Source organism: Notamacropus eugenii, chromosome 5, assembly GCF_028372415.1.
Source record: "Notamacropus eugenii isolate mMacEug1 chromosome 5, mMacEug1.pri_v2, whole genome shotgun sequence".
Classification (NCBI taxonomy): Eukaryota; Metazoa; Chordata; class Mammalia; order Diprotodontia; family Macropodidae; genus Notamacropus; species Notamacropus eugenii.
Window position 1 is genome coordinate 20,530,170 of NC_092876.1, and position 23,842 is coordinate 20,554,011.

At 40.6% G+C, this 23,842-nt stretch overlaps 1 protein-coding gene across 1 annotated transcript in view; it reads left to right on the forward strand.

The window, feature by feature from the left end:
* LOC140507386 (uncharacterized) overlaps positions 1–23,842 on the forward strand; it is a 59,127-nt gene that overhangs the window by 15,522 nt on the left and 19,763 nt on the right. Inside the window, 2 exon segments of the mRNA XM_072615487.1 lie at positions 17,981–18,120; positions 22,827–22,909. Of these exon segments, the coding sequence (XP_072471588.1) occupies positions 17,981–18,120; positions 22,827–22,909 (223 nt within the window).

The following is a 23,842-nucleotide window of genomic DNA, read 5'->3' on the forward strand; positions in this document are numbered from 1 at the left end:
AGACAAATCATGGGTGACATCTAGTAGCTATGTTACATAGCCCTTGACTTGGAGCAGGAGATGGCCACTAGTACATCTAGCTCTTCTCTGGAAAAGAGCTTTGAACTCCCTGATGGTCAGATCGTCACCATTGGCAAGGAGAGATCCTGGTGCCCAGAAGCTCTTCCAACCATCCTTCTTAGGTTTAGAATCCTATGGAATCCACAAAGCTACCTTGAACTCATTCATGAAGTGTTAAGTTGATATCTGTGAGAATCTGTATGCCATTACAGTATTGTCTGGTGATACCACCGTGCACATAGGCATTTCTGAGAGGAAGCAGAGAGAGATTACAGCCCTAGCCCCAGTACAATGAAAATCAAGACCAAATACCCTGTCTGCTTTGGAGACTCCATTCTGGCCTCTCTTTACCTTCCAAGACATGTGGATCAGCAAGCTTGGGGCCTCCATTTTTCACCACAAATGCATCTGAATGCACAATTTTTGGCTTTTTTTTCCTTTGGTCAAAGAGTGTGACATGATAGATGGGCTCCCAATAAAAAATGAGATTGGTATACTTTTTTGTTTGTTTGTTTTTTGTGTTTTGGTTATTTTTTTCTATTTGACTGAGGATTTAAAAACTGGAAAAGGTAAAGGTGATGAGTACTCTAAGTATGTTGGAGGTAAACATCCTCAGAGTTCTACAGTGGATCTTAAAGACTTTGATTATGCATTTTTACAATGATCATTCCAAATGTTGTATAATGCATGTTATGGAGAGTAACTTGCCTCTAGGAAGACTGCCCTGCTCTACAAAAAGGAACCATTTAAGATAAATCCAGAGCCGTGAGAGGAGGATGGGGCAGGGGAGTTATCAGTATTGCTTTACATATAAACCTAGAAAAAAAACTTTGTATCTTCTCTGCACTTGTTCTTTTTTTTTTTTAATTGTCAGAGCGTAAAAGAATTGTCCCCTAAATTCCCTTCCTCCCCCCATCCCAGTTATAAAGCAGAATTTTACAGTCGCCCCAACAGTAAATTCAGGTTGGTGACTGTCCTTGGGGGAGGGGAGGAGATTTCACTGATTTAAGACCAGGTCAAATAAAAGCAGGCACTTTAGAGAAAGTTAAAGAAAAAGAATTTGAGAGACCTGCTTTCTGTAGTACTTTGGCATATTTAGGTAGTCATAAATAATAAGCCTGAAATCCTTCCCTTCAGGAGGCTAGTTTAGAGGAAAATGCATTTCATTGAGTATCTAATAATGTTTCTTAAAACAATCTTGCTATCTTTAGCAGTCTATTTCATAATTTATTATCCTTTATCAACAATTTAGTCCATTTTAAAGTAACTTTACCTAAGCACAGTTACAAAATTTAAATCACAATTGTGGTTGGAGAGGTCCTTAAGTCTTCTATTAAATCATAAGAATTTAAGGCAAAAGGCATTGCATTATTACTATTTTTAAGGACTTTTATCACATTCATTTAAATAACTCCATAGGGAATTGGCCCTTCTAATAGCATTTTGCAGTATCTTAGAAAAATTCCACATAACAGTATGTTTTTAAAAGGATCTTCTTCCAATTAAAAGAGGATTCACATTTGTAAGCATATGTCTAATATTCTTCCCAAATTCCACAAGAAAACTATTAGTCTGAAGAGTATCATGTTTGTTTGTTTTTAACCATAATGCCAGACTTCTCAGATACTCAAGTCCAATTTCATCAATTGAATTAGATAAAATCTTATCCTTCTTAGAAAATTATTTACATTGTTATCTTAAATACGTTATTTATTCCAAAATCCAGTAACAGTAGTCAACATTTGTACTATGCTCACTGTTAAGCACTTTAGAATTATTTAATTTCTATAACAATTCTAGGATGTAGGTGCTATTATTATTATTATCTCCCTTGTCCATTCCAAGATTAGTCAAATCCCTAATATTTTAGAATTACAGTGTATTTTCTAAACAGTATTTTCCCCAGTATCAATGTTAGATTTATAATAGCAAGTGGCAGTAAGTAAACTTCATTTTTCACAAGGGTTCATTGTTTTTAGTTGGCTCATTTTCAACCACAACAAACAAATCATGAGGATACTCCCAGCACCCATCCAGAGAGCTAAATCAGATCCTTTTATTTTTCAGGCTTAACTTTGCCCATCTACCTTCAAACATTTGTCAAAAAATTCCCCCAATTTTTTTTATGTGAGATGAAAATGACTCTTTCAGTTTCCTTTTCCAAATTCAGTCCCTTTTTTTTAAAGTTCTGCCTTCACACTGTGTCAGGGAAGATTCCAGTGTTCCTTAAACACTCTCTTCATTCTTCTCTCACCCCCTCCTTGCTTCTAGTCTTCATTCCTTTCTTTTTATATTCCTCCAGTGTACTCTGGTTAAGGGTCTCCCAAATTGGACTTTTCTTGTTTCCTTCTCCAACACTCTTATTTTCTCTGACTTGTTTAATTCCTCTTGTTTTTACTTCCTAATTCTCCAGATTTAATCTTTACTCCATCAGTTTATTACAGTATTGTCACACACACACTTTTTTTTTCTTGCTTCCTTAGGACTTACCATTGCATAGTTTTGGTCTTTTTTTTTTAAGAATTAGAATTAGACCCTTCAAAATTCAGCTATCTTTTAGTTAATCCATCCCCCCCACACACATCTTTTTAAGATCAACCAATTCAGATTACAGTACAATTTATCACATGCCAATTTACCCTGACTTACCCATAGCCAAATTATGGATATTCTTTCAGAGAAGACCTTCTTGAGGTCTCTGCCCCTAGAGCCTGCTTGGAGAGAAAAGCAGGCTGCAACCGAATACAGGGATTCCAAGAGATAGAAGCAGGGATTTGAGGGATAAGACTCACCTACCTTTCAGGGCTGAGACTTCAAGAGAAAAAAGTCCTATGGATGCCCACTCCCAGTGCTGTCAGAGAGAAGAATTCAAGGCCCAGTCTTATATCCAAGTCACAGCACCAATTGTCAACCTGACTGTGTTTGATCTAAGAAAGACCAATGAAATTAGTTGTCCAGGTCTGTGTTTTTATTTCTCTCAAGCCGGTGGTATGCACGCAAAGCTGCAGTCATACTGAACCCCCTAAGAGAGCCAAACTAAAACTGGACTCCATTTTGGGGTTGAGAATGCCCCATTTATATACCTTTACAACATGGGCTGATATCACCACATCATTGTTTTACCTCCAGACAGGAAAAACCTATCAAACCACTGAAATTTACAGGTTACATGGCAAGAGGAGGTTATCCCCCAGGAGTTCAAGGATGCCTCATTGTCCATCTCTATAAAGGTAAAGGAAATAGATTGTCCTATGACAATCACAAGGGGATGCTGCTCTTAGTCATTGCTGGCAAGATTCTTGCCAGAGTCCTCCTTAATAGGCTGATCCTTCACCTAGAAGATGGTCATTTACCTGAGAGCCAGTGTGGCTTCAGGAAGGGCCGAGGAACAGTTGATGTGGTGTTTGCTGCCCAATTACTCCAGGAGAAATGCCAGGAGCAGAACAGAGGTCTGTACACAATGTTTGTAGATCTGACCAAGGCCTTTGACACTTTTAGTTGTGAGGGCTTATGGAAAATTATGTCAAAATTTAGTTGCCAGGGGAAGTTCATCAGCATTATACATCAGTTTCAGGAGCAGCACAGAGGTGTATGCACAATGTTTGTAGATCTGACTAAGGCCTTTGACACGGTTAGTTGTGAGGGCTTATGGGAAATTATTTACATTAGTTTCATGACAGCATGCCTACCTCGGTTCTAGATAATGGACAGTGCTCTCATGTTTTCCCAATCACCAATGGAGTGAAACAGAGCTGTGTGCTTGCTCCCATACTTTTGAGCATGATGTTTTCAGCCATGTTGTCAAATGCTTTCAATGAGGATTTACATGGCATCAAGGTCAGTTACCCCACTGATGGTAAATTCTTCAACCTGAAAAGGCTAAAAGCCAAGACCAAAGTGGAAGGAGTGTTGGTGCATGATTTTCTGTTTGAAGATGATTGTGCACTCAATGCAGCCTCTGAAGCTGAGATGCAACAAAGGATGGATTAATTCTCTGCTGCCTGTGCTAATTTTGACCTAACAACACCAAGAAAACACAATTGCTCCATCAACCACCACCACAGCATCCATACATGGAACCACTGGTTAACAGCAAATGGAGAAGTTTTGAATGCTGCGGATAAGTTCATTTACTTTTGTAGTATACTTTCCGGGGATGTACACATTGTTAATGAGGTTGATGCATGCGTTGACAGAACTAGCTCAGTGGCTCTGAAGGAAAATGTGAGAGGTAAGATATTAGACGGACTGCCAAGCTTAAGGTCTACAGAACCATTGTGCTGACCTCATTGTTGTATGCCTGTGAAACCTGGACAGTCTACCAGTGCCATGCCAGGAAACTGAATCACTACCATTTGAATTTGTCTTAGAAAGATTCTGAAGATCACGTGGCGGGATAAGGTAACAGACACTGAGGTCTTTGCTCGAACTAAACGGTCAAGCCTTCAGACTCTGCTTCAAAGAGCGCAACTCCAATGGGCTGCCCACATTGTTTGAATGCAAAACATATGATTGCCAAAAATACTATTTTATGGAGAACTCACACAGGGAAAAACATTCATTTGGTGGCCAGAAGTGATACAAGGACACTCTCATGGTCTCTCTTAAGAACTCTGGAATTGATTGCGTTACATGGGAGACACTTGGCACAGGACCACTCAGCATGGCATGCCCTCATCAGAGAAAGTGCTGTGCTCTATGAGCAAAGCAGAATTGAAACAGTTCAAAGAAATGCAGTATGAGCAGATTTAGAGTATCCACCCCAAATATTCACATGCATTATTTGTGCCCAACCTGTGGTAGAGCATTCCGAGCTTGTCTTGGTCTGATCAGCCATAGTCGGACATATTGAACCTTGACTCTACCATACCAATGTCATTTTGGTCTTCTAAGAACAACAACCAATTAACCCCAACCATACCAGAATACTCCCAGCCTTGGGCTAGCTATCTGTCTGCACTGAAGCCTGAGCAGAACGCAATGGGGCTTTGATTAAATCAATTCAGGCTTAGGTTGGGGTTTGACCAAGATAAAAAGCGTCAGTGCAATCTCATTATCAGTAATGTCCTGAAAAAGAATTGAACTTTAAGTCAGGACTTTGTGAGTGGGGAGGGACTGTGAGTCTCCAAGATAAGGATGATTAAGATTATTAAGAAAAATCATTTTTCACAAAACCAATAGAGAAGGGAGGATTAGACACTCAATTTACGAATGAAGTGCAGTCCATTCAAAGGGTACTTCTTGGTTGTGTTGGAAGTGTGCCTGAGTGTTTTTGATATAAATACATTCAACCACACTCACACCATAGTTATGTCTTAATCTGACAGATCTGAGCTCAGTTTCAAGGTTCTCCCTCCCATGATGCTGAGGGTAAATTTTTGAAGCCCTACCCGGTTTTAAGAACTTGACTGCCTGGTGCATCTCTCTACATAATCCTTCCAGCTTGGAAAGAAAAAAGCTCAAACTTTTGAAATCAGAAAACCTCATTTCAGAAAAGTATTTTACATGATCACTGTGGCAACCCACTCTAAGATCTTTGCCAAGAAAACTTGCCAAATTAGATCATGGAGAGTCAGATTCCAGGGAGAGGATTCAACAACCAGTAAACATGTTAGCTGATAGGTGTACTTCTTTCTTTTCCAGTTCATAATCAACAGGTCTGTTACTGCTGAGGTTTCTCAAATTATTTGCATATCCTTAACTTCTTTCTTGTTTATCCTTTTAATTTGTATAAGTCTGAAAGTGACATATTGTAACCTACAAGTATAACAGTTTTACTATTTTCCCTTTCATTTTTTCTTTCTAGTATTATTTGTTCTCCTCCCCTCCACTATTTTCCCAAATCACACTGGAATACTGCCTGGAGAAAGAAGTTTCTTCTTTGGGGCCAAGTAAAGAAAATTACCCCAATGAGCCACCTCCACTTATGGGACCTATCCAGGAACTTAACTGGATTAACTTAACTAACTTGATAAGATTTGAAAAAAAAGAATCCAAGCTTAAGGTGATGGATTTCTACAGGTCTAAAGTTCTATCCTTCCCACATCACTTCTATACAATAAATTTCTGTGATTTTCAGTCATTGATCCCCTCCCTGCCCACTACTCACCTTTGCTACATAAGATCCAGGACTGTCTTTCTTTTGTTAAAAAAAAAATGCTGGAAGGATCATTAAGGATTCTGTACTAGAAGTACTGAGTTCCTCTACCCTCAAAAGCAATACCACTTTGAGTTTTTTCTCAGGCTTCCTTCCTAATTTCCAGCCATCCTTGTGCCCCAGGACAACACTTCCTGCTTTCTGCACCTCTCCCCTTCCCATGACAGACTGAAATTTGAGGGGTGTAGGGTTAATGGAATATAAAGATCTTCCCCATCCATATGGTCTACGTGACCATATGTGTTCCCTTTTTCTCCTTGGAATTGGGGCAGTGTTCCTAAGTTTAGAGGTACACAAGTATTTCACCTCACCAATCACAGATGTTTTGCCTCTTTGAACTCTGGTCCAGTTCACAGCTGTGATATACCCTATGACAAGTCACACAGAGCCAGCTAGGCCCACAGGCTCTCACATTTTCTGGCACTAAGCATGTAGGCTGTTATGCATTTCTATGCTGAGCCAATCAAGTGCAGAGTCTTTGTTTTAAAGCTATATATGCAGAACTCTCTAGGGGGAGGAATGACTAGGAGGGGAACTTGCCCACCAGAAAGACCCTTAGCTTAAGACCTTTTCTAAGCAGCTGGAGCCTCCTTGCTGTGAACTGAGATGGCGGTCCTCCCAGGGCTGGTAGCATGTGCAAGTATGTTTGTTGCCCTTTTCAGCTTTGCTTTTCTTATTTCCATACTGATATTTTGTCTAGTATTTACAGAATAAATGTTATACTGGCTCAGTTTTGAGTGAAATTTGATCCTTAAAATACATATATATCTTCAGAGCAGTTGCTCATGTCACATTGGTGATACAAGGGATGAAGAGTGGAACAGAGGGACTTCACAGGGTTTGGATTTCAGTTGCTTAATCAGGTAGCAGCCAAACTCCTAGACTTACTGGGAGACATACAGGTTTATCTAAGTGCCTAGAGAAAGTTTATAACATGAGCTGCAACCTATGCCCTGGGTCCAGATGTCCTCATGTCCTGCTCTGAGCTCCTCATTAGGATCCAGCTGTCTTCTACTGGGAAATAAGAAGGAAATAAAATCTTGAAAGAATGAAACATCTCTTCAGCGTTAGGGATGGGGTATGGAAGGTCAGGTATGGAAATGGGCCAAGGGGGTAAATGTCTCCAGCTTGGAGGAGAGTTCAGGAGGGTGGGCAGGTCTGGGCCCAGGCTGCAGAGAAAAAAGGGGGGTGTGAGAAGGGAGGGAATCAGGGGAGGGGAATGGCTGTGAGAACCAGGAGGGATTTAGGCTGGGCACATCCTTGTGGGGAAGATGAGTGTATTGGGGGAGGGCTGGGAGATCAGGAGATTCTGCTGAGGAGAGTTGGTCTCAGAGCAGCCTAAGGGAGGGAGGGAATTGGTGGAGCAATAGAGGAGGGAAGCTCAGAGATGACCAGCCTGGTGTGGGGGGCGGGTGAGGGGAGGGGGTAGGGGCTGATGGCATTCTCTCCCTGGGGGAGGTTTGGAAGCCTGGGGAGGGGGGGGAAGAGGAGGGGAAAAGAACATTCTGCCAGACTCAGGGAAGGGCCAGGCAGGACTCCTGGGATTGGGAGGGCCCACCCAGCATAGGCAAAACCTTAGGATTAGAGATCTCTCTCTCTGCCTTCCCTGTCACATACTAAAAGTTCTAGACAGTTTCTCTCCCACTGGGAGATTCTTCTCCCTCCCCAGGTCAGATTGCAGAGACCAAAGCCTTTTCCTAGGAGAGAACCTAGAACCAGAGGCACCTAGAGACCCTCACCCCAGGTGAGTACAGTTCATCCACAGACCTGACTAGCATTAGCAAACCTGGAGTCCAAGAGAGCCAAGGAAGCTTTATCCTATTCTACTGAGTTTGTCCTTTGCAGTGTTGTCAGGAGAAAAGAAATTGTCCTTCTGGTTCTGCTCATGTCCTCCTGTCTCAGCCCACACAAGTCTCCCCAGGTCCCTGTGAATCCCTCACATTTCCCATTTCTTAGGTAAACTTAATAAGCCTTTAGAAAGTGGCTCCTCTGTGCCAAGTGCTGTGCTAACCGCTGGGGATGCAAAGGAAAGTTGAAACAATAACAGTCCCTGCACTAAAGGAGCTCACAGGAGAGAACATGTCAGCATCTGTCTCCAAACAAGCTCTGTACACTATGGATGGGAGGCACCCTGAGAGGGAAGGTTCTAGCTGTGTCAGGGTCCAGGCAAAGCTTGTTTTCAGGTGAGATGTTACCTGAGATACAAAAGAAGCCAGGAGACCCAGGTGAGGGGGAGGACATTCCCAACATGAGAGACAGCCCTTGGGAAGGCATAGGGTCAGGAGATGGAGGGTTTTGGTCCAATATCAGCCAGGATGCCAGTGTCCTTGGGTCAGAGAGAAGAGAACCAAGCAAGAAGGGTGGAAAGAGTTGAAACCAGTTACATGGTGTTTCCTATGTGCCAGGAGCCATATAAATACTAGATAATTTGACAATTTGTTTTTTGTGAAAAGAGGGTCCTTGCTAGGTAAAGAATAAGGGAGCACAAGTTATCAACAGTAACCTGTGGTTTAACCACTCAAGAGTGTGACATACTCCAGGAGTAGGTGATGGACATGTGTGTCTCACAGTTCCACAGAGGACACAGAGACTGTCTCCTCCTGAGTCATAGGACCTGTCCTTTAGGTAGAATCCTTGAGGTCCTATAGGCAGGTTTACAAAGAAGTTTTGGATTAGATTAGCTTAGAGGACACAGAGAGGAAAAGGTACATTTTTAGGAAAGGAAAAGAAAGTCAATTTAGAGTTAAAAAGGTTTGTTAGAAAGGTCTTTAACATAGCTTCTTACACCAGTCCAAAGAAAACCATAGCTACTTGATTAGTCAGGAAGTTAATCAGCATTTGCTAAGCCCTTTGTGCCTTCTTAGAATAACAGCACTGTGAGTCTATGAGTTTTCTCCAAGACATTTGGGGAAGAGAGGTACTGAATGAAGGGCACATTCAGCACACTGATATAAGAGCAGCCAGTATAGCATCAAATGAAGTCAGTTATGTTTTCTCAAAAGTTCACTTTGACAAACCATTATCCTCAGTAGAGTATGTGAAAGCCTCAGTAGTAAGTGTTGAGGAATATGGCAAAGGTGTGATTGCTTCTCAAACGTAAAGGAAGAGATGGGGAAGGGGCATCTGGATGGCCTGAGAGCAGTAGTCAGGGGATAAGGGTTAGGCTGATGGAAAGGTCTCCACAGTCAGGAGAGCAGGGCCTCTGGGTAAGCACCAGAAGGCTGACTGAAGCAGGAACCTAGCACGAAGGTGCCATCAAAGACCACTTCTTGTTCTTTGAAGGCCAGTCTGAGTAAAGGCAGGCCATCTGACTTCTCTGACCTCCTGGCTCAGACTTGTCTATGAACTGAAAGCCCAGAACTGGATGAAGACAGTTATCTCAACTCAAAGGGTTGCTTCTTCTAACCAGGATGTCTGGTAGGAAGAGGAGTCCAAGGCAGAGCTTGCCCAGAAACATAGGCCATATGCAAAGCATAGGAGGGCCTATGACCTCAATGGACCAAGACTTTGCCAAGCCTGCTGCCCCCCCTCTTCTTCCATTTAACTCTCAGGACCAGAAACTCAGGCCCCTACTTTCCTCCCTGCTGCTATTCTTAGCCTCCATCAGCTGCAATGCTGTGGCCATGGCAATGACCCCTCTTCTGCCTTGACCTTCTCTTTGTCCACCAACTTCGACCCCAAGGCTCAAATTTCACCTATGGCAAAACACAAAAGAGTGCTTCCCCCTGAGAGCCCCTCTTCCCTCATCTGTCCATCACCTCCCATTCTCCCTACTTGATACTATTTTGGGACTCAGACCCTTCTCCTTCTGAGTAGAAAGATTGCCACAGGCGAACTTTGGCAGGAGACTTACCCAAAGGCGTGGGCCCTATATTTTGACATCCTGGTCACAAATGGAATTGCATTTGTCCTACACAAAATTATAATATGGTCTCATTTAATGTCACATGTATTCTTCTGTTGGAATGCTGGTGATGTTTAACCCTTTATAGGTGGATTATACCTTAGTGGAAAATATTCTTAAAATTTGGCATTATGGCAATATGTTTAGAAATTATGAAGAGAAGTTTTGAGAGCATCATTGGATCAAAATGACTCTGTCCTGGTGTCTGAATGCAATCAGTCTAGAATGTCAAATCGGTAAATGGATAAAGTGATTTCATATGTAAGAAAATTCACAAGTGCTTTCAACTGAATAGATTTTATTTGATCCACAGTAAGTTCATATAGTTATCTATATTATTATGAATCTAATTTTTTGTGATATTTGTTCATTTGAAAAAAATAATTCCAAATGGACAAAGGAGCCTTTAACTTCTCCTTATCTGGGCAGCTAGATAGCTTGTGTTTTGCATTTGAGCAAGGTCATCAAATCTTACCAGCCTTAGAAAGAAGTTGCCTAAAGAAAGTTGATGAAGTGCTTTAAGAAAATTATAGAATTCTACCCATGTATGCATGGAATTTACACATTTGAGCCACCTCATTCTCAACAGATCCCAACCTTGATTCAAAATAGGACCCTTTCCTCAAATAGCATTGATATTGTCAGATCCTGGAATGCAAAAAGTAAGAGAATGGCTCCAGTGCCCATGATTTGGGGGACTCACTCATGGTAATTCAATACCCACTGATTATGTGCCAGGCACTCTGCTAAGTGCTGGGGGTACAAAGGAAGGTGAGCAGCCCCCCACCCCCACCCCCACCAAGGAGCTCACTTTCCAATGGCTTTAAGTCAGCAAGTCAGTGAGTTTCTATTAAGCATCTTCTCTATTCCAAACAACTCATAGGCTCTTGGGATTTCAAGAATGGAAAAGGAAAAGGAGATAATTTGTAAATAATTACAAACATACATATATACTCATTTACTTCAATAATCAGAAGCTAGGAATTACAGTGGTTAGAGTTCTGGGCCTGGATTCAGGAAAAGCTGAGTTCACGTCTGACCTGAAAAACTTCTAGAGAGTTGGTCTCAGTTTTCTCTACTGTAAATGGTAGCAATGGGACCTATATAACAGAGTGAGTGTGAGTATCAGATGAGATAATGTCTGTAAAGTGCTTGTGTCTGGCACACAGTAGGCACATTGTATAAGGTAAATTTCAGGAAATCAAAGAAAGTTCACCAAGAAGGACTTCTTGAAGTAGATGGGTGGTCAAGACTATCGAATGATGAAGAGATGTCAGTCAGGATGAGGACTGAGAAAAGCCTGTCAGATTTAGTAAGTAAAACTTCAGTGCTAACTTTGGAGACAGCACTTTCAAGAAAGGAAAATGAAAACCAATTTGCAGAGGGTTAAGGAGTGAAGGGGGTGGTAGCAATGTGGCCCAGTGGTGGAATGCTAGGCTTGGGATCAGGAAGATTCATCTGCATGAGTTCAAATCTGACCTCAGACACTTACTAGCTGTGTGATCCTGAGTCACTGAGTCACTTAACTCTGTTTTCCTTAGCTTATCATCTCTAAAATGAGCATACACAGGAAATGAGAAATCACTCTTGTATCTTCGCTCAGAAACTCCTAGTTGGGTTCTAGAAGAGTCAGACACAACTGAAACAACTTGGTAACAACTAAGTAGTGAGTGAGAGAGGAAAGTGGAAAGTCCAGCCAGATGTTTCAAGGAGTTTGACTGAAAAAAGGAGGTGAAATAGAATGATTACTCAAGGGTGGTGGGGGTTTAGGGAAGGCTTCCTTAAAGATGGAGGAGATGGGTATGTTTGAAATCAATAGAAAAGGGACCAGATGATAGAGAAAGGTTAAAATTTTGCATATGAGGAATAATTGAATGTGTTAACTGTTGAGGAGGATAGGATGGGGTGGGATCAAATGGCCATGGACCTTTGTAAAAACAAGGCTCCCACTTTCTTAGAAAATGGAGGAAAGACAGAATAGTAAGATCCCATATAGAGGTTCTGAGAAGGAGAGAATGTACGTAGTCATTCACTCAAGACTTATCAAGTGCATACTATGTGCCAGACACTGCTTAGTAGGGGTTGTACAAAAAGAGGCTAATGGCAATGTATGCCCTCAAGGAGCTCACAATCTAATGGGGGAGACAACAAGCACACAATTATGTACAAACAAGCTATATTCAGGTTCATGGGGCATAATTAAAAGTAAGAAGGTACTGGAATGAAGAGCAGCTGGGAAAAAATAAAAGGTGGAGTTTTGGTTGAGAATTGAAGGAACCCAGGAGGCCTAAATGAGGAGGCGGAGAATTGCAGTCATTCTGGAGAGTCAGAGAAAATGTCTGGAGCCTAGACATGAAGTGTCTTCTTCCTGGAATAGAAAGGAGGCCAGTGTCGTTGGATCAGAAAAGGTGGCAGGAAATAAGGTGGAAGAAAACTGCAGAAGTAAGTGATGCCTAGATCATGAGGGGCTTTTAAAATACAATAAAAAGCAAGATACTCAGTTGAGAGTGTTGGGATAGTTAGTAGTTAATAAACATTTCTCAAGGACCTTCTCTATGCCATGAACTGTGTTAAGGCCTGGGGATTAAAATAAAAAAGAAAACTGTCCTGTTCCCATAGAGTTTATACTTTCAAGGGGAAGACAACATACCCAAGGAAGAAATTTGGGGCTAAAGACACCAGACCCTGGGATGTGGTGGCAAAACCAGTGAGAAGTTCCAAAGTAGGGCAGCCAAATGCAAAATATGGAGATATATGAGCTGACTCTCTCCTTACATGGAGGGTTTGGAGTACTTCATACATACTTCTCTCCCTTTCTCTGTCCCCACCCATCCCCTCTTAGAAGGCAAGCAATTCAATATGTTATACATGTGTAGTTATGCAAAAGACTTCCATTGAAGTCATATTGTGAAAGACTAACTATATTTCCCTCCATCCTATCCTGCCCCCCATTTGTTCTATGCCTTCTTTTGACCTTATGCCTCCTCAAAAGTGTTTACTTCTAATTACCCCCTCCTCCCATTTGCCCTCCCTTCTATTATTCCCCTAATCCCCACTTATCCACTTCTTCCCTACTTTCCTGTAGTGTAAGATAGTCTTTCATACCAAACTGAGTGTGCATGCTATTCACTCCTTAAACCAAATCTGATGAGAGTATGGCTAATTATTTCCCTCTCTGCTCCCCCCTCTTCCCCTCCATTGACAAAGCTTTTTCTTGCCTCTTTTACTTGAGAGATAATTTACCCCATTCTTTTTCTCCCTTTCTTCTCCCAATATATTCCTCTCTCACTCCTTAATTTTATTTTTTAAGATATCATCCCTTCCTATTCAACTCACCCTATGCTGTCTATGTGGATATAATCCCTCCAACTACCCAAATACTGAGAAAAGTATCAAGTGTTACAAATATTATCTTTCCATGTAGGAATGTAAACAGTTCAACACTAAATCCCTAATGATTTCTCTTTCCTGTTTACCTTTTCATGATTCTCTTGAGTCCTGTGTTTGAAAGTCAAATTTTCTATTCAGCTATGGTCTTTTCATCAAGAATCCTTGAAAGAATTCTATATCATTGAATGGTCATTTTTTCCTCTGAAGTACTATACTCAGTTTTGCTGGGTAGGTGATTCTTGGTTTTAATCCTAGCTCCTTTGACCTCTGGAATATCATATTCCAAATCCCTTAATGTAGAAGCTACTAGATCTTGTGTTATCCTGGTTGTATTTCCACAACACTCGAATTGTTTCTTTCTGGCTGCTTGCACTATTTTCTCTTTGACCTGGGAGCTCTGGAATTTGGCTATAATATTCCTAGGAGTTTTCTTTTGGGGATCTCTTTCTGAAGGTGATTGGTGGATTCTTTCAATATTTATTGTACCCTCTTGTTCTAGAATATCAGGTCAGTTTTGCTTGATAATTTCTTGAAAGATGATCCTTTTTTGATCATGGCTTTCAGGTAGTCCCATAATTTTTAAATTGTCTCTCCTCATCTATTTTCCCAGTCAGTTATTTTTCCAATGAGATATTTCACATTGTCTGTAATTTTTTCCATTCCTTTGGTTTTGTTTTAGAATTTCTTGATTTTTCATAAAGTCATTAGCTTCCATATGCTCCATTTCAATCTTTAACGAATTATTTTCTTCAGTGAGCTTTGGACATCCTTTTCCATCTGGCCAATTCTGCTTTTTAGGGCATTCTTCTTTTCATTGGCTTTTTGGATCTCTTTTGTCATTTGGGTTTGTCTGTTTTTTACAGTGTTATTTTCTTCAGCACTTGTGGGGGGGTCTCCTTTAGCAAGTACTTGACTTGTTTTTCATAATTTTCTTGCACCAGTCTCATTTCTCTTCCCAATTTTTGCTCCATTTCTTTCTATTTCTCTTACTTGATTTTCAAAATCCTATTTGACCTTTTCCATGACCTGAGACCAATTCATATTTTTCTTTGACACTTTGAATTAAGGAACTTTTACTTTGTTGTCTTCTATTTGCATGTTTGGTCTTCCTTGTCACCAAAGTATTCTATAGTCTGATTCTTTTTTCAGTTTTTGCTCATTTCCTCAGCCATTTACTTGACTTTTGAGCACTTTGTCAAAGTAGATCTCTGCTTCCAGTGGGGATGGGATGTGTACTGTCAGCCCTCTGTTCCCCCACAATCTATGGACCTAGAACTCCAGAAACAATCCTTGCTGCTGCTGTGACTGCCACAGTTCCTCTGCTCCCTTCCTTCTCTGCTGCCCTGGGGCTAGGATTGGACCACTCCACTCTCCCATACTGATCCCACAGGCTTTTTTCACTGACCTTCCAATTTGTCCTCAGTATTCTGGGATCATGAAGTCTGGAAACCTCCACAGGTTCCTGTCATTCATTTACACTCCACACCGCATCCCTCACCCCCACCCCCCAGCCTACTCAGGTCCCCTCTATGCCTGCGTGGCCCGTGTTGGACTGCACCCTGTCCCTAGTGATAGACACTTCCTGGAGACTTTCCAGGCTGTCTTGGGCTGGAGATTTGCTTCACTCCATCATTCTGTGGGTTCTGCAGCTCCAAAATTTGTTTAGAGCTATTTTTTACAGATATTTGGCTGGGCTTGGGGGAGAGCTCTAGAAAGTCCCTGCTGTTACTCCACCATCTTGGCTCTGCCCCCTATAAATATTTTTGTGTACATGGGTCCTCTTCCCTTTTTTATAATCTCTTTGGGATACAGTCCTGGAAGTGGTATTGCTGGGTCAAAGGGTATGCACACTTTTATAGCCCTTTGGGCATGGTTGCAAATTGCTCTCCAGAATTGTTGGATCAGCTTAAAAAATAACTTTATTGTGGATGATATTATGATATCCATGTAAAATCCCAAAGACTCAACTAAAAAATTAGTTGAAACAATAATTTAGCAAAGTAGACGGATACAATGTAAACTTACAGAAATCATTAGCATTTCTATATATCACCAACTAAACCATGCAGGAATAAATGGTAAGTGATATCACATTTAAAACAACTCTAGACAGTATAAAATTCCTGGGAGTACATCTGGAAGAAGAAACTTAGGAACTACATGAACACAAATAGAAAAAAAACCATTTTATACAAAGAAAATCAGACAAATAATTGGTGAGATGTTAATTCTTCATGGATATGCAAGACCAATATCATAAGAATTTTATATACAAATTCTCAGATAGAGCCCTCATATCTAAAATTTACAAAGATCTTTGTAAAATTTATACATTCCCTGATTGAGAAATGTTCAAAAGCTATGGACTGATAGTTTTCCAATGGAGAAATCCAAACAGTTTATTATACTGTGAAAAAAATGCTCCAAATGATTATTGAGTAGAGAAGAGAAATGCAAATTAAAACAATCTTGAGGTATCCTTTTACACTTCTCAGATAGGCTAAAATGATTGAAAGGGAAAGTGACAAATGTTGGAGGCAATGGGTAAAAATTGACATGCTAGTTCATTGTTGGTGGAATCGTGAATTTGGAGAGCAATCTGGAATGATGTTCAAAGACTTATTAAACTGCCTATATATATCTTTTGACCCAACAATACAACTAATAGGTATATTTCCAAAGATGATTAGGGAAGAAGGAAAAGAACCAGTATGTTCTAAAATATTTGTAGCAGTTCTTTTTGTGGTGGCAAAGAACATTCCTCCAGGAATGACTGAACAAGTTGTGGTAGATAATTGTAAAGTACTGATGTACTATAAGAAATGACGAGCTCGATGTTCTTAGAAAAATGTGGATAGACTTGCACAAAGTAATGAGAGAAAGAAGCAAAACCAAGAGAACCCTGTATACAATAACAACAAAATAGCTTGAAGCACAACACTGAGCAAATAAGCCATTTTGACTATTACAAGCACTCAAAAATACAAAGGATATATGAAAGAAGATGCTATCTGCTTCCAGAGAAAGAACTGATAAATAGATGTTTGGAATGATGTTACACATGTATGTAATCAATATGGAATGGCTTATAGAGGACCAATTTTACTGCACATCAGAAAATCCACACTGGAGAGAAAGCTTATGTATGTTATCAGTGTGGAAAGGCTTTCTTTCACACAGAGCTCTAGTCTTGTTAAATATCAGAAACTCCACAGTTGAGAGAAGCTTTATGGATGTGATCTATGTGGAAAGGTTTTCAGATTCACCTCCAGTCTTGATTTATATCAGAAAATTCAGGTGGCAAAGAAACCTTAGGAACTCCATTCATCATATGTTAGGGCAGGATATAGTTATTGTGTTCATGTGATAGTAATCCTTAACAGTAATCCTTCAAATAAATAATATTTATTAACATTTTCATCCATTCAATATACTTATTGGAAAGCAAATTCAACACATGCATGTATGTTCTTAATTATATCCAAAGGAGCATTTGATAGGTTTTCAAACTCCCCACTTGGTCTGGTCTGTAGGTAGGATAGAGAAAGGTAGAGTATATTTGGTGGACTTCAGAGAACAGCTTGCCAATAAGAGTTAAAAAAAACTTTAATTTAGTAAGTGGAAGGGAACAACCACCACAGGAAAGGGGAGGCAGGATGGTGGAATGTTGGGTAAGGTGGACAATCAGCACAAATATTACATTCTGGAGTCTTTCATGAGTACAGTGAGCACTCGTTTACACCCAGTGAATATTTGGTTCAAACATGTTACTTTACTACGTGCTAATAATTAACAGATATCATTTTGTGATTTTCTCAGTGATCACCAATGAAACTCCCTTATTATTTAAAGTTTAACCTAAAAGTTTCCTTATTTTGACTAGGAGAGATCCTAGTGCCTTAAACTGCAGCCTCACAGAATCTCTGAACACTGTGAGCAGGGCTGGGGAGATCTTTTCACAGGTAAAGAAAGTAATCCAAAGGAACTACACAGACAGAGACCTCTTCAGAGGATTTTACTGTGCTTTTCTTTCAATAGTTCATCATTTATTAATATCATTAGTTTCTTAATTAAAACAAAATATACCCCATTATTAACATTTCAAACATTTTGTCACATTCTATAATAGATATATTTAAGATCTAACAGCATTCAGATCAAAAGTAACCTGCCTTACCAGTTTTTTCTTTTCTCAAAGTTATAAGACAAGAGAGAAACTGTTCAATAGAATGCATTTTCCCATGTTACAGGGAGAATCTCCCTTGACATTTTAGTTATCACATCTAATGACATCAAAATCCCAGCATTTAGTATGGAGTAAGTACAGCCACTTAAAGATGTAGCAGTAGTTCATCTCTACAGTATTTACCACATGCCAAACATCTCTCCCCTAGTTCTTAAAGATTAAAGAATTTCATCAAACTGTGAGGTCTTCCACTCAGCCTGCACTTGCTCCCCCCTGCCTCTAGGTGCCATACCACCTCCTCGCTCTCAAGGGTTTAAACCTGCTACTTCAAAGTTCACCCTGGTAGATGCTATTGCTGCTCTCATTGTTGACAGTTGTTCTAGATTGCGCAAAATTGCCTTTGCAGGAGACAGTGCCACTCGGGTCAACAGTCTCTGAGCAGATTTAAGACCCTGGGATTCATCGAGGTTGGAGAAGACTTGCTGCCAAAGGCAGGATTTTCGATGGGACTTAAAGGAAGCCAGGCAGGTCATTTGAATTCATTATTACTCAAAAAGAAATTCATGCTAACTGTATTTGTTTCATTCATCCTCTTTTTCTATTTTATGGTATATATAAAATGTTCATTTTATTTCATGTTTGTGATTTTCAAAATTAAAAAAAATCAGATATTAATGATTTTCTGTTTGTCATTTTCTCCAATTTTGGAGGCATTACAACAAATGATAAAATTATTTTTGCAGGACATACTGTTTTAATCAGTGCTTTAGAGCATGTTTTCATATGTCATTTATGGCTGTCAGGACTTTGGAAAATTTCCTGTCCTTTCAGTACTTGTCTATTGGCATTGGTTCCTTGGTACACATAGATGTCAGTTCTCTTCCTATCATGCACGTAAATGATTTATTGGTGTCATTTGTTATGTAATATTTGATATATTCTACATGGTGCATCTCTTTGGACTTGGTCTTCATTTATTTTATTAAAACACTTAAGTTTCATGTAGTTAGAAATATATGTATATTCTTTTTTTTTTTTTGCCAAAACTTAGATCAAGAATTCTCCTAGCCACAGTTGTAAAATTACCTGAGTGTTTACTTGTATTTTTAAATAAATTTTTTTTCATCAGGAAAAATTTCATGTGCCTCTCCCACTCATCCATGAGAAAGAAAACAAAACAAAACCCCCATTGCAAATATGTATAAACAAGGGCAACATTCCACTATTATCTATCCCAAAAATATACTTGAAGAAGTTCTATATTTTTGGAAAATGCAGCTGTAATTTTTAAAAATATAGTTTATTTATTTTCAGTTTTCAACATTCACTTCCACAAGACTTTGAATTTCAAATTTTCTCCCCATCTCTCCCCACTTTCCTCCTCAGGACAGTGTGTACTCCAATCACCCCTTGCCCCAGTCTGTTCTCTGTTCTATAACCCAGTGCCCTTCTCACATCCCCCTCCCCTCTATTTTCCTGTAGGGAAATATAGATTTCTATACCACATTGCCTGTACATCTTATTTCCCAGTTGCATGCAAAATTTTTTTTTAATATTCATTTTTAAAGCTTTGAGTTCTACATTCTCTCTCCCTTCTTCCCACCCCACCCACCCTCATTGAGAAAGCAAGCAATTCAATATAGGTCACACATGTGTAGCCATGGAAAACATTTCCATAATAGTTATGTTGCAAAAGACTAACCACATATCCCTCTATCCTGTCCTGCCTTCCATTTATTCCAATCTTTCCCTTGACCTGTTCCCCCACAAAGGTCCTTGCTTCTGATTACCCCTTCCCCCACTTACCATCCCTTCTATTATCCTCCCTCTCCTGTCCCCCTTTCCCCTGCCTTCCTGTAGGATAAAATAGATTTCCATACCAAATTGAATGTGCTACTTCCTCCTTAAGCCAAATCCAATGAGTAAGGCTCACTTATTCCCTCTCACTTTCCAACTCTTCCCTCCATTGTAAAAGCACTTTCTTGCCTCTTTTATGTGAGATACTTTATTTCATTCTACCTCTCCCTTTCTCTTTCTCCCAGTACATTCCTTTCAACACCTAATTTTACTTTTTAGGTATCCTCCCTTCATATTCAAGTCACCCTGTGCCCTCTATCTGTATAAATATACATACATACATACATATACACCTATATATATATATATATATACATACAGACACATATATACACACATATATAATATACACATACATACATACACATACACACATATATTCCCTCTAATCATCCTAATACTATATTCTAATAAATATCCTAATAAAGATAATATTATCTTTCCATGTAGGAATGTAAACAGTTCAACTTTAATGAGTCCCCTTATGGCTTTTTTCCTGTTTACTTTTTCATGTTTCTCTTGATTCCTGTATTTGAAAGTCAAATTTTCTATTCAGTTCTGGGCTTTTCAACAAGAATGCTTGGAAGTCTATTTCACTGAAATTCCATTTTTCCCTTGAAGTATTATACTTAGTTTTGCTGTGTAGGTGATTCTTGGTTTTAATCCTACCTCCTTTGACCTTGGGAATATCACACTGTAAGCCCTGTGATCCCTTAGTGTAGTAGCTGCTAAATCCTGTGTTATCATGAATGTATTTCCACAATACTTGAATTGTTTCTTTCTGGCTGCTTGCAATATTTTCTCCTTGACCTGGGAGCTCTGGAATTTGGCTACAATATTCCTAGTAGTTTTCTTTTTGGGGTCTCTTTCAGGAGGTGATTGATGGATTCTTTCCATTTCTATTTTAGCCTCTAGGTCTATAATATCAGGGCAGTTTCCTTCACAATTTCTTGAAAGATTATGTCTAGGCTCTTTGTTTGATCATGGATTTCAGGTAAACCAATAATTTTTAAATTATCTCCCCTGGATCTATTTTTCAGGTTAGTGATTTTTCCAATAAGATATTTCACATTGTCTTCTATTTTTTCATTCTTTTTTTTGGGGGGGGGGTAATTTCTTGTGTTCTCATAAAGTCATTTGCTCCTTCCATTTTCTTCAGTGAGCTTTTGGACCTCCTTTTCCATTTTGTCAATTCTGTTTTTTAAGACATTCTTCTCTTCATTGGCTTTTTGGACCTCTTTTGTCATTTGAGTTAGTCTACTTTTTAAGGTGTTATTTTCATCAGCATTTTTTGGATGTCCTTTAGCAAGCTGTTGACCTGTTTTTATGATTTTCTTGCATCACTCTCATTTCTCTTCCCAATTTTTCCTCTATTCTTACCTGATTTTCAAAATCCTTTTTGAACTCTTCCATGGCCTGAGACCATTTTATATTTTTCTTGGAGGGTTTGGACGTAGGAGCCTTGGTCTTGTTGTCTTCCTCCAGTTCCTCTGGTTGTATGCTTTGCTCTTCCTGGTTCCAAAATGTGTAAGAAAATACATTTTATCTTATATAGTCTTATTTTCTTTCCCCTTTTTGGACATTTTCCCAGCCAACTACTTGACCTTTGAGCTCTTTGTTAAGTGGAGGCTGTACTACCCCAACGTTCAGATTTTTGTACAGCTCTTTTCAGAGATATTTCTAGGGACCTGTACATTTTCAGGTCCTCCAAAGTGGTATAATCAAAGAAAAGGTGTTTACTCCTCTCCTGGCCTACACTCTGGTCTGTGAGCAACCACAAGCATTCTTTTCTGCCCTGGAACTATGAGGAGGATTTCCTCTCCACAGCCACCATCAGTTCTATCACACCAGTGCTTCTCCTTACATCAGGACCACCACCCAGGTCTTCAACCCAAATCAGCTGCTCAATTCTCCCACCATCTGCTGGCTGAGAGCTCTAGGAGCAACAACTGCCACCACTCAGGGACTGGGGCCAGACCATGCTCCCCTCTCACCCAGGTGAGAGAGGTTTCTCACTGACCTTTGAAGCCATCTTTTGTGTTTGTGGGTTGAGAAGTCTGGAAACTGCAGCAGCTGCCTTGATTTAGTACCCTGAGGCCTGCTCCAGTGCCATCCATGGAGGCAGGGCCCACACTAGCGCTTGCCCTCTCCTCTGAGTCCTGTGCAACAGATCTTTTCTGTCAGCCTTCCAGACTCTTAGGCTGGAAATCTGTTTCATTCTCTCATTTTGTGACTTCTGCTGCTCTAGATTTTGTTTAGTCATTTTTGCAGGTAATTTGCAGGTATTTTGAGGGGTTTGGGAGGAGAGCTCAAGCAGGTCTCTATTTCTACTCTGCCTTCTTGGCTCTGCCCCCAATTTTATATATTGTTGAGAAATATGTTTATCGAGCAATTCCCATTCAGCACACACCTTAAGTCTCTTTGCTTTAGTTTCTCAGGCGTCCTGTTCAGGTCTGCTTTGTTTTTCTCATCTTTATGAGAGACTTAATCCAATCCAGAGTTGACAGGACTGGTAAAGTGTTGTCCTTCTATGGTTCAGGGTCCAAGGGAAAGGCCAAGGCTTGGGGAGCCTGGCATGTCTGTGTGGCTCTTGCTTGGCTCTCTGTGGATGCTGCAGAATCTTCTTTTCCTAGCTTATCCCTTCCCGTGTTTGTCAGGATGGTTTTTGCTGAGTCTGACAGAAGACTGGGATCCTGCTGATCTGGTTTCACCCAAGAAGTGGAACACGTTTTATCAGACATTTATTTTTATTCTTTGTCTTTTTAAAATCTTTAAACGTGTTTCCTGTAAACAAGAGACGCAGGGTTTTGTTTTCTGACCCCTCCCCCACGGGTGTTGGGTTATTTTTAACTTTCCCTCAAAGTCCTGAGTCTGGTTTCTCTTTCTCGCCTCCTCTCACGTTAAAGTGAGTCCTAGACTCAGATTTTGGCTCCTTCATCCCTTTTTAGTTTTCACTCCAAGTATTTAACCGTCCTCTTCCTCTTCCCCTCAGGTCCCTGTCACGTGCAATCCCTGTTTTAAATTCTCATTTCCGGGGTCTTTTCCTCCAAGTCTTTTCCCGACTTCTCTTCTTTCTTTGGTCTTTCTGCCCACCCTGCCCTTGCCTCTCGAATTCCTGACACTTGCCCCCAGTTAATCCTTCTGGATTCTCGGGCTTTCTGGAGGTAGGAATCCTTTCCACGTGACTCTTTCCGCTTCCGGCTCGTAAAGAGCGTCTGCCGTTGCCTTGGAGACCATGTCCCGCAGAGGATTCTGGGAAGATGGTGGCGTAGGTCGTCCAGCTTCAAGCTCTCCAGAATTCCCTCAGCCCCAGAGATCAAAGAGCAGGTTCGGGCGGACCCGGAGCCGGGACCAGGTCAGAGTCGGGGCCCAGCGGGGGGAGCCCCGAAGGGAAATCCCGCGAGATTTCCTCCGCCGGGCCGGGCCCCCCGAGAACTTTTACCGAGAGAGGGAGGGGAGGGGGGGGAGCCCAGGGAGACCCCACCCCCAGGACAAGGAGCGGGAGACCCGGATGTGGGGGAGGGGCCGGGAGGGGGTGTCTCTTTGGGGAAAAAAATTGGGGGGATTTTTTCCGAAATGGCCGGAGCCGCCCGGTCAGGGTCGGTCCGAGTGCACAGAGCGGACCGGGCTCCGCAGGGACGGGGCCTGCGGGGAGACCCCGGGAGGAGAGGAGCAGTGTTAGACATTATTAAAAGCGTGAAGCCTTTTCATTGGAAGCAGATGCTTTCAAACACGTAATGTTGTGTAAAGCTTTCCTTAGATACCACAACATGTTGTTAGGGGCCGATTCCCTGTTGAGTTTTTAAAATGAACATGATAAACGTCTTTAAAAATCTGTAACAATGTAGCGCCTTTTGCCTTCAGTTCTTCTAAGCTAATGAAAGGAGTTGTGATTGAAACTTTGTAACTCTGCTTGGGTCAGCTACTTTGAAATGGACTAAAGTGTTGTCATTTCGCAAAAGTAAAGCTAATAATTTGTGAAATGGCCTTTTTTAGAAAAAAAACTAGTAAATACTCGGTGGGTTCTATTTTCCTCTGAAATAGCCCCTTGAAAGGAAGAACTTCAGGCTTACTATTTATAGTTATCAATAGTAATGTAATGATGTAAGTTAGGAAGTGGTTCAAGGAATGACTGAGAAATCCAAAAAGAAACACTACAGAAAGCAGGTTCCTGAAATTCTTTTTCTTTTAAGTTTCTTGAAAGTGCCTGCTTTTATTTGACCTGGGCTTAGATGGGTGAACAAGTAAGTCTCCACCCCTCCCCCATATACTATCACCAACCACATAA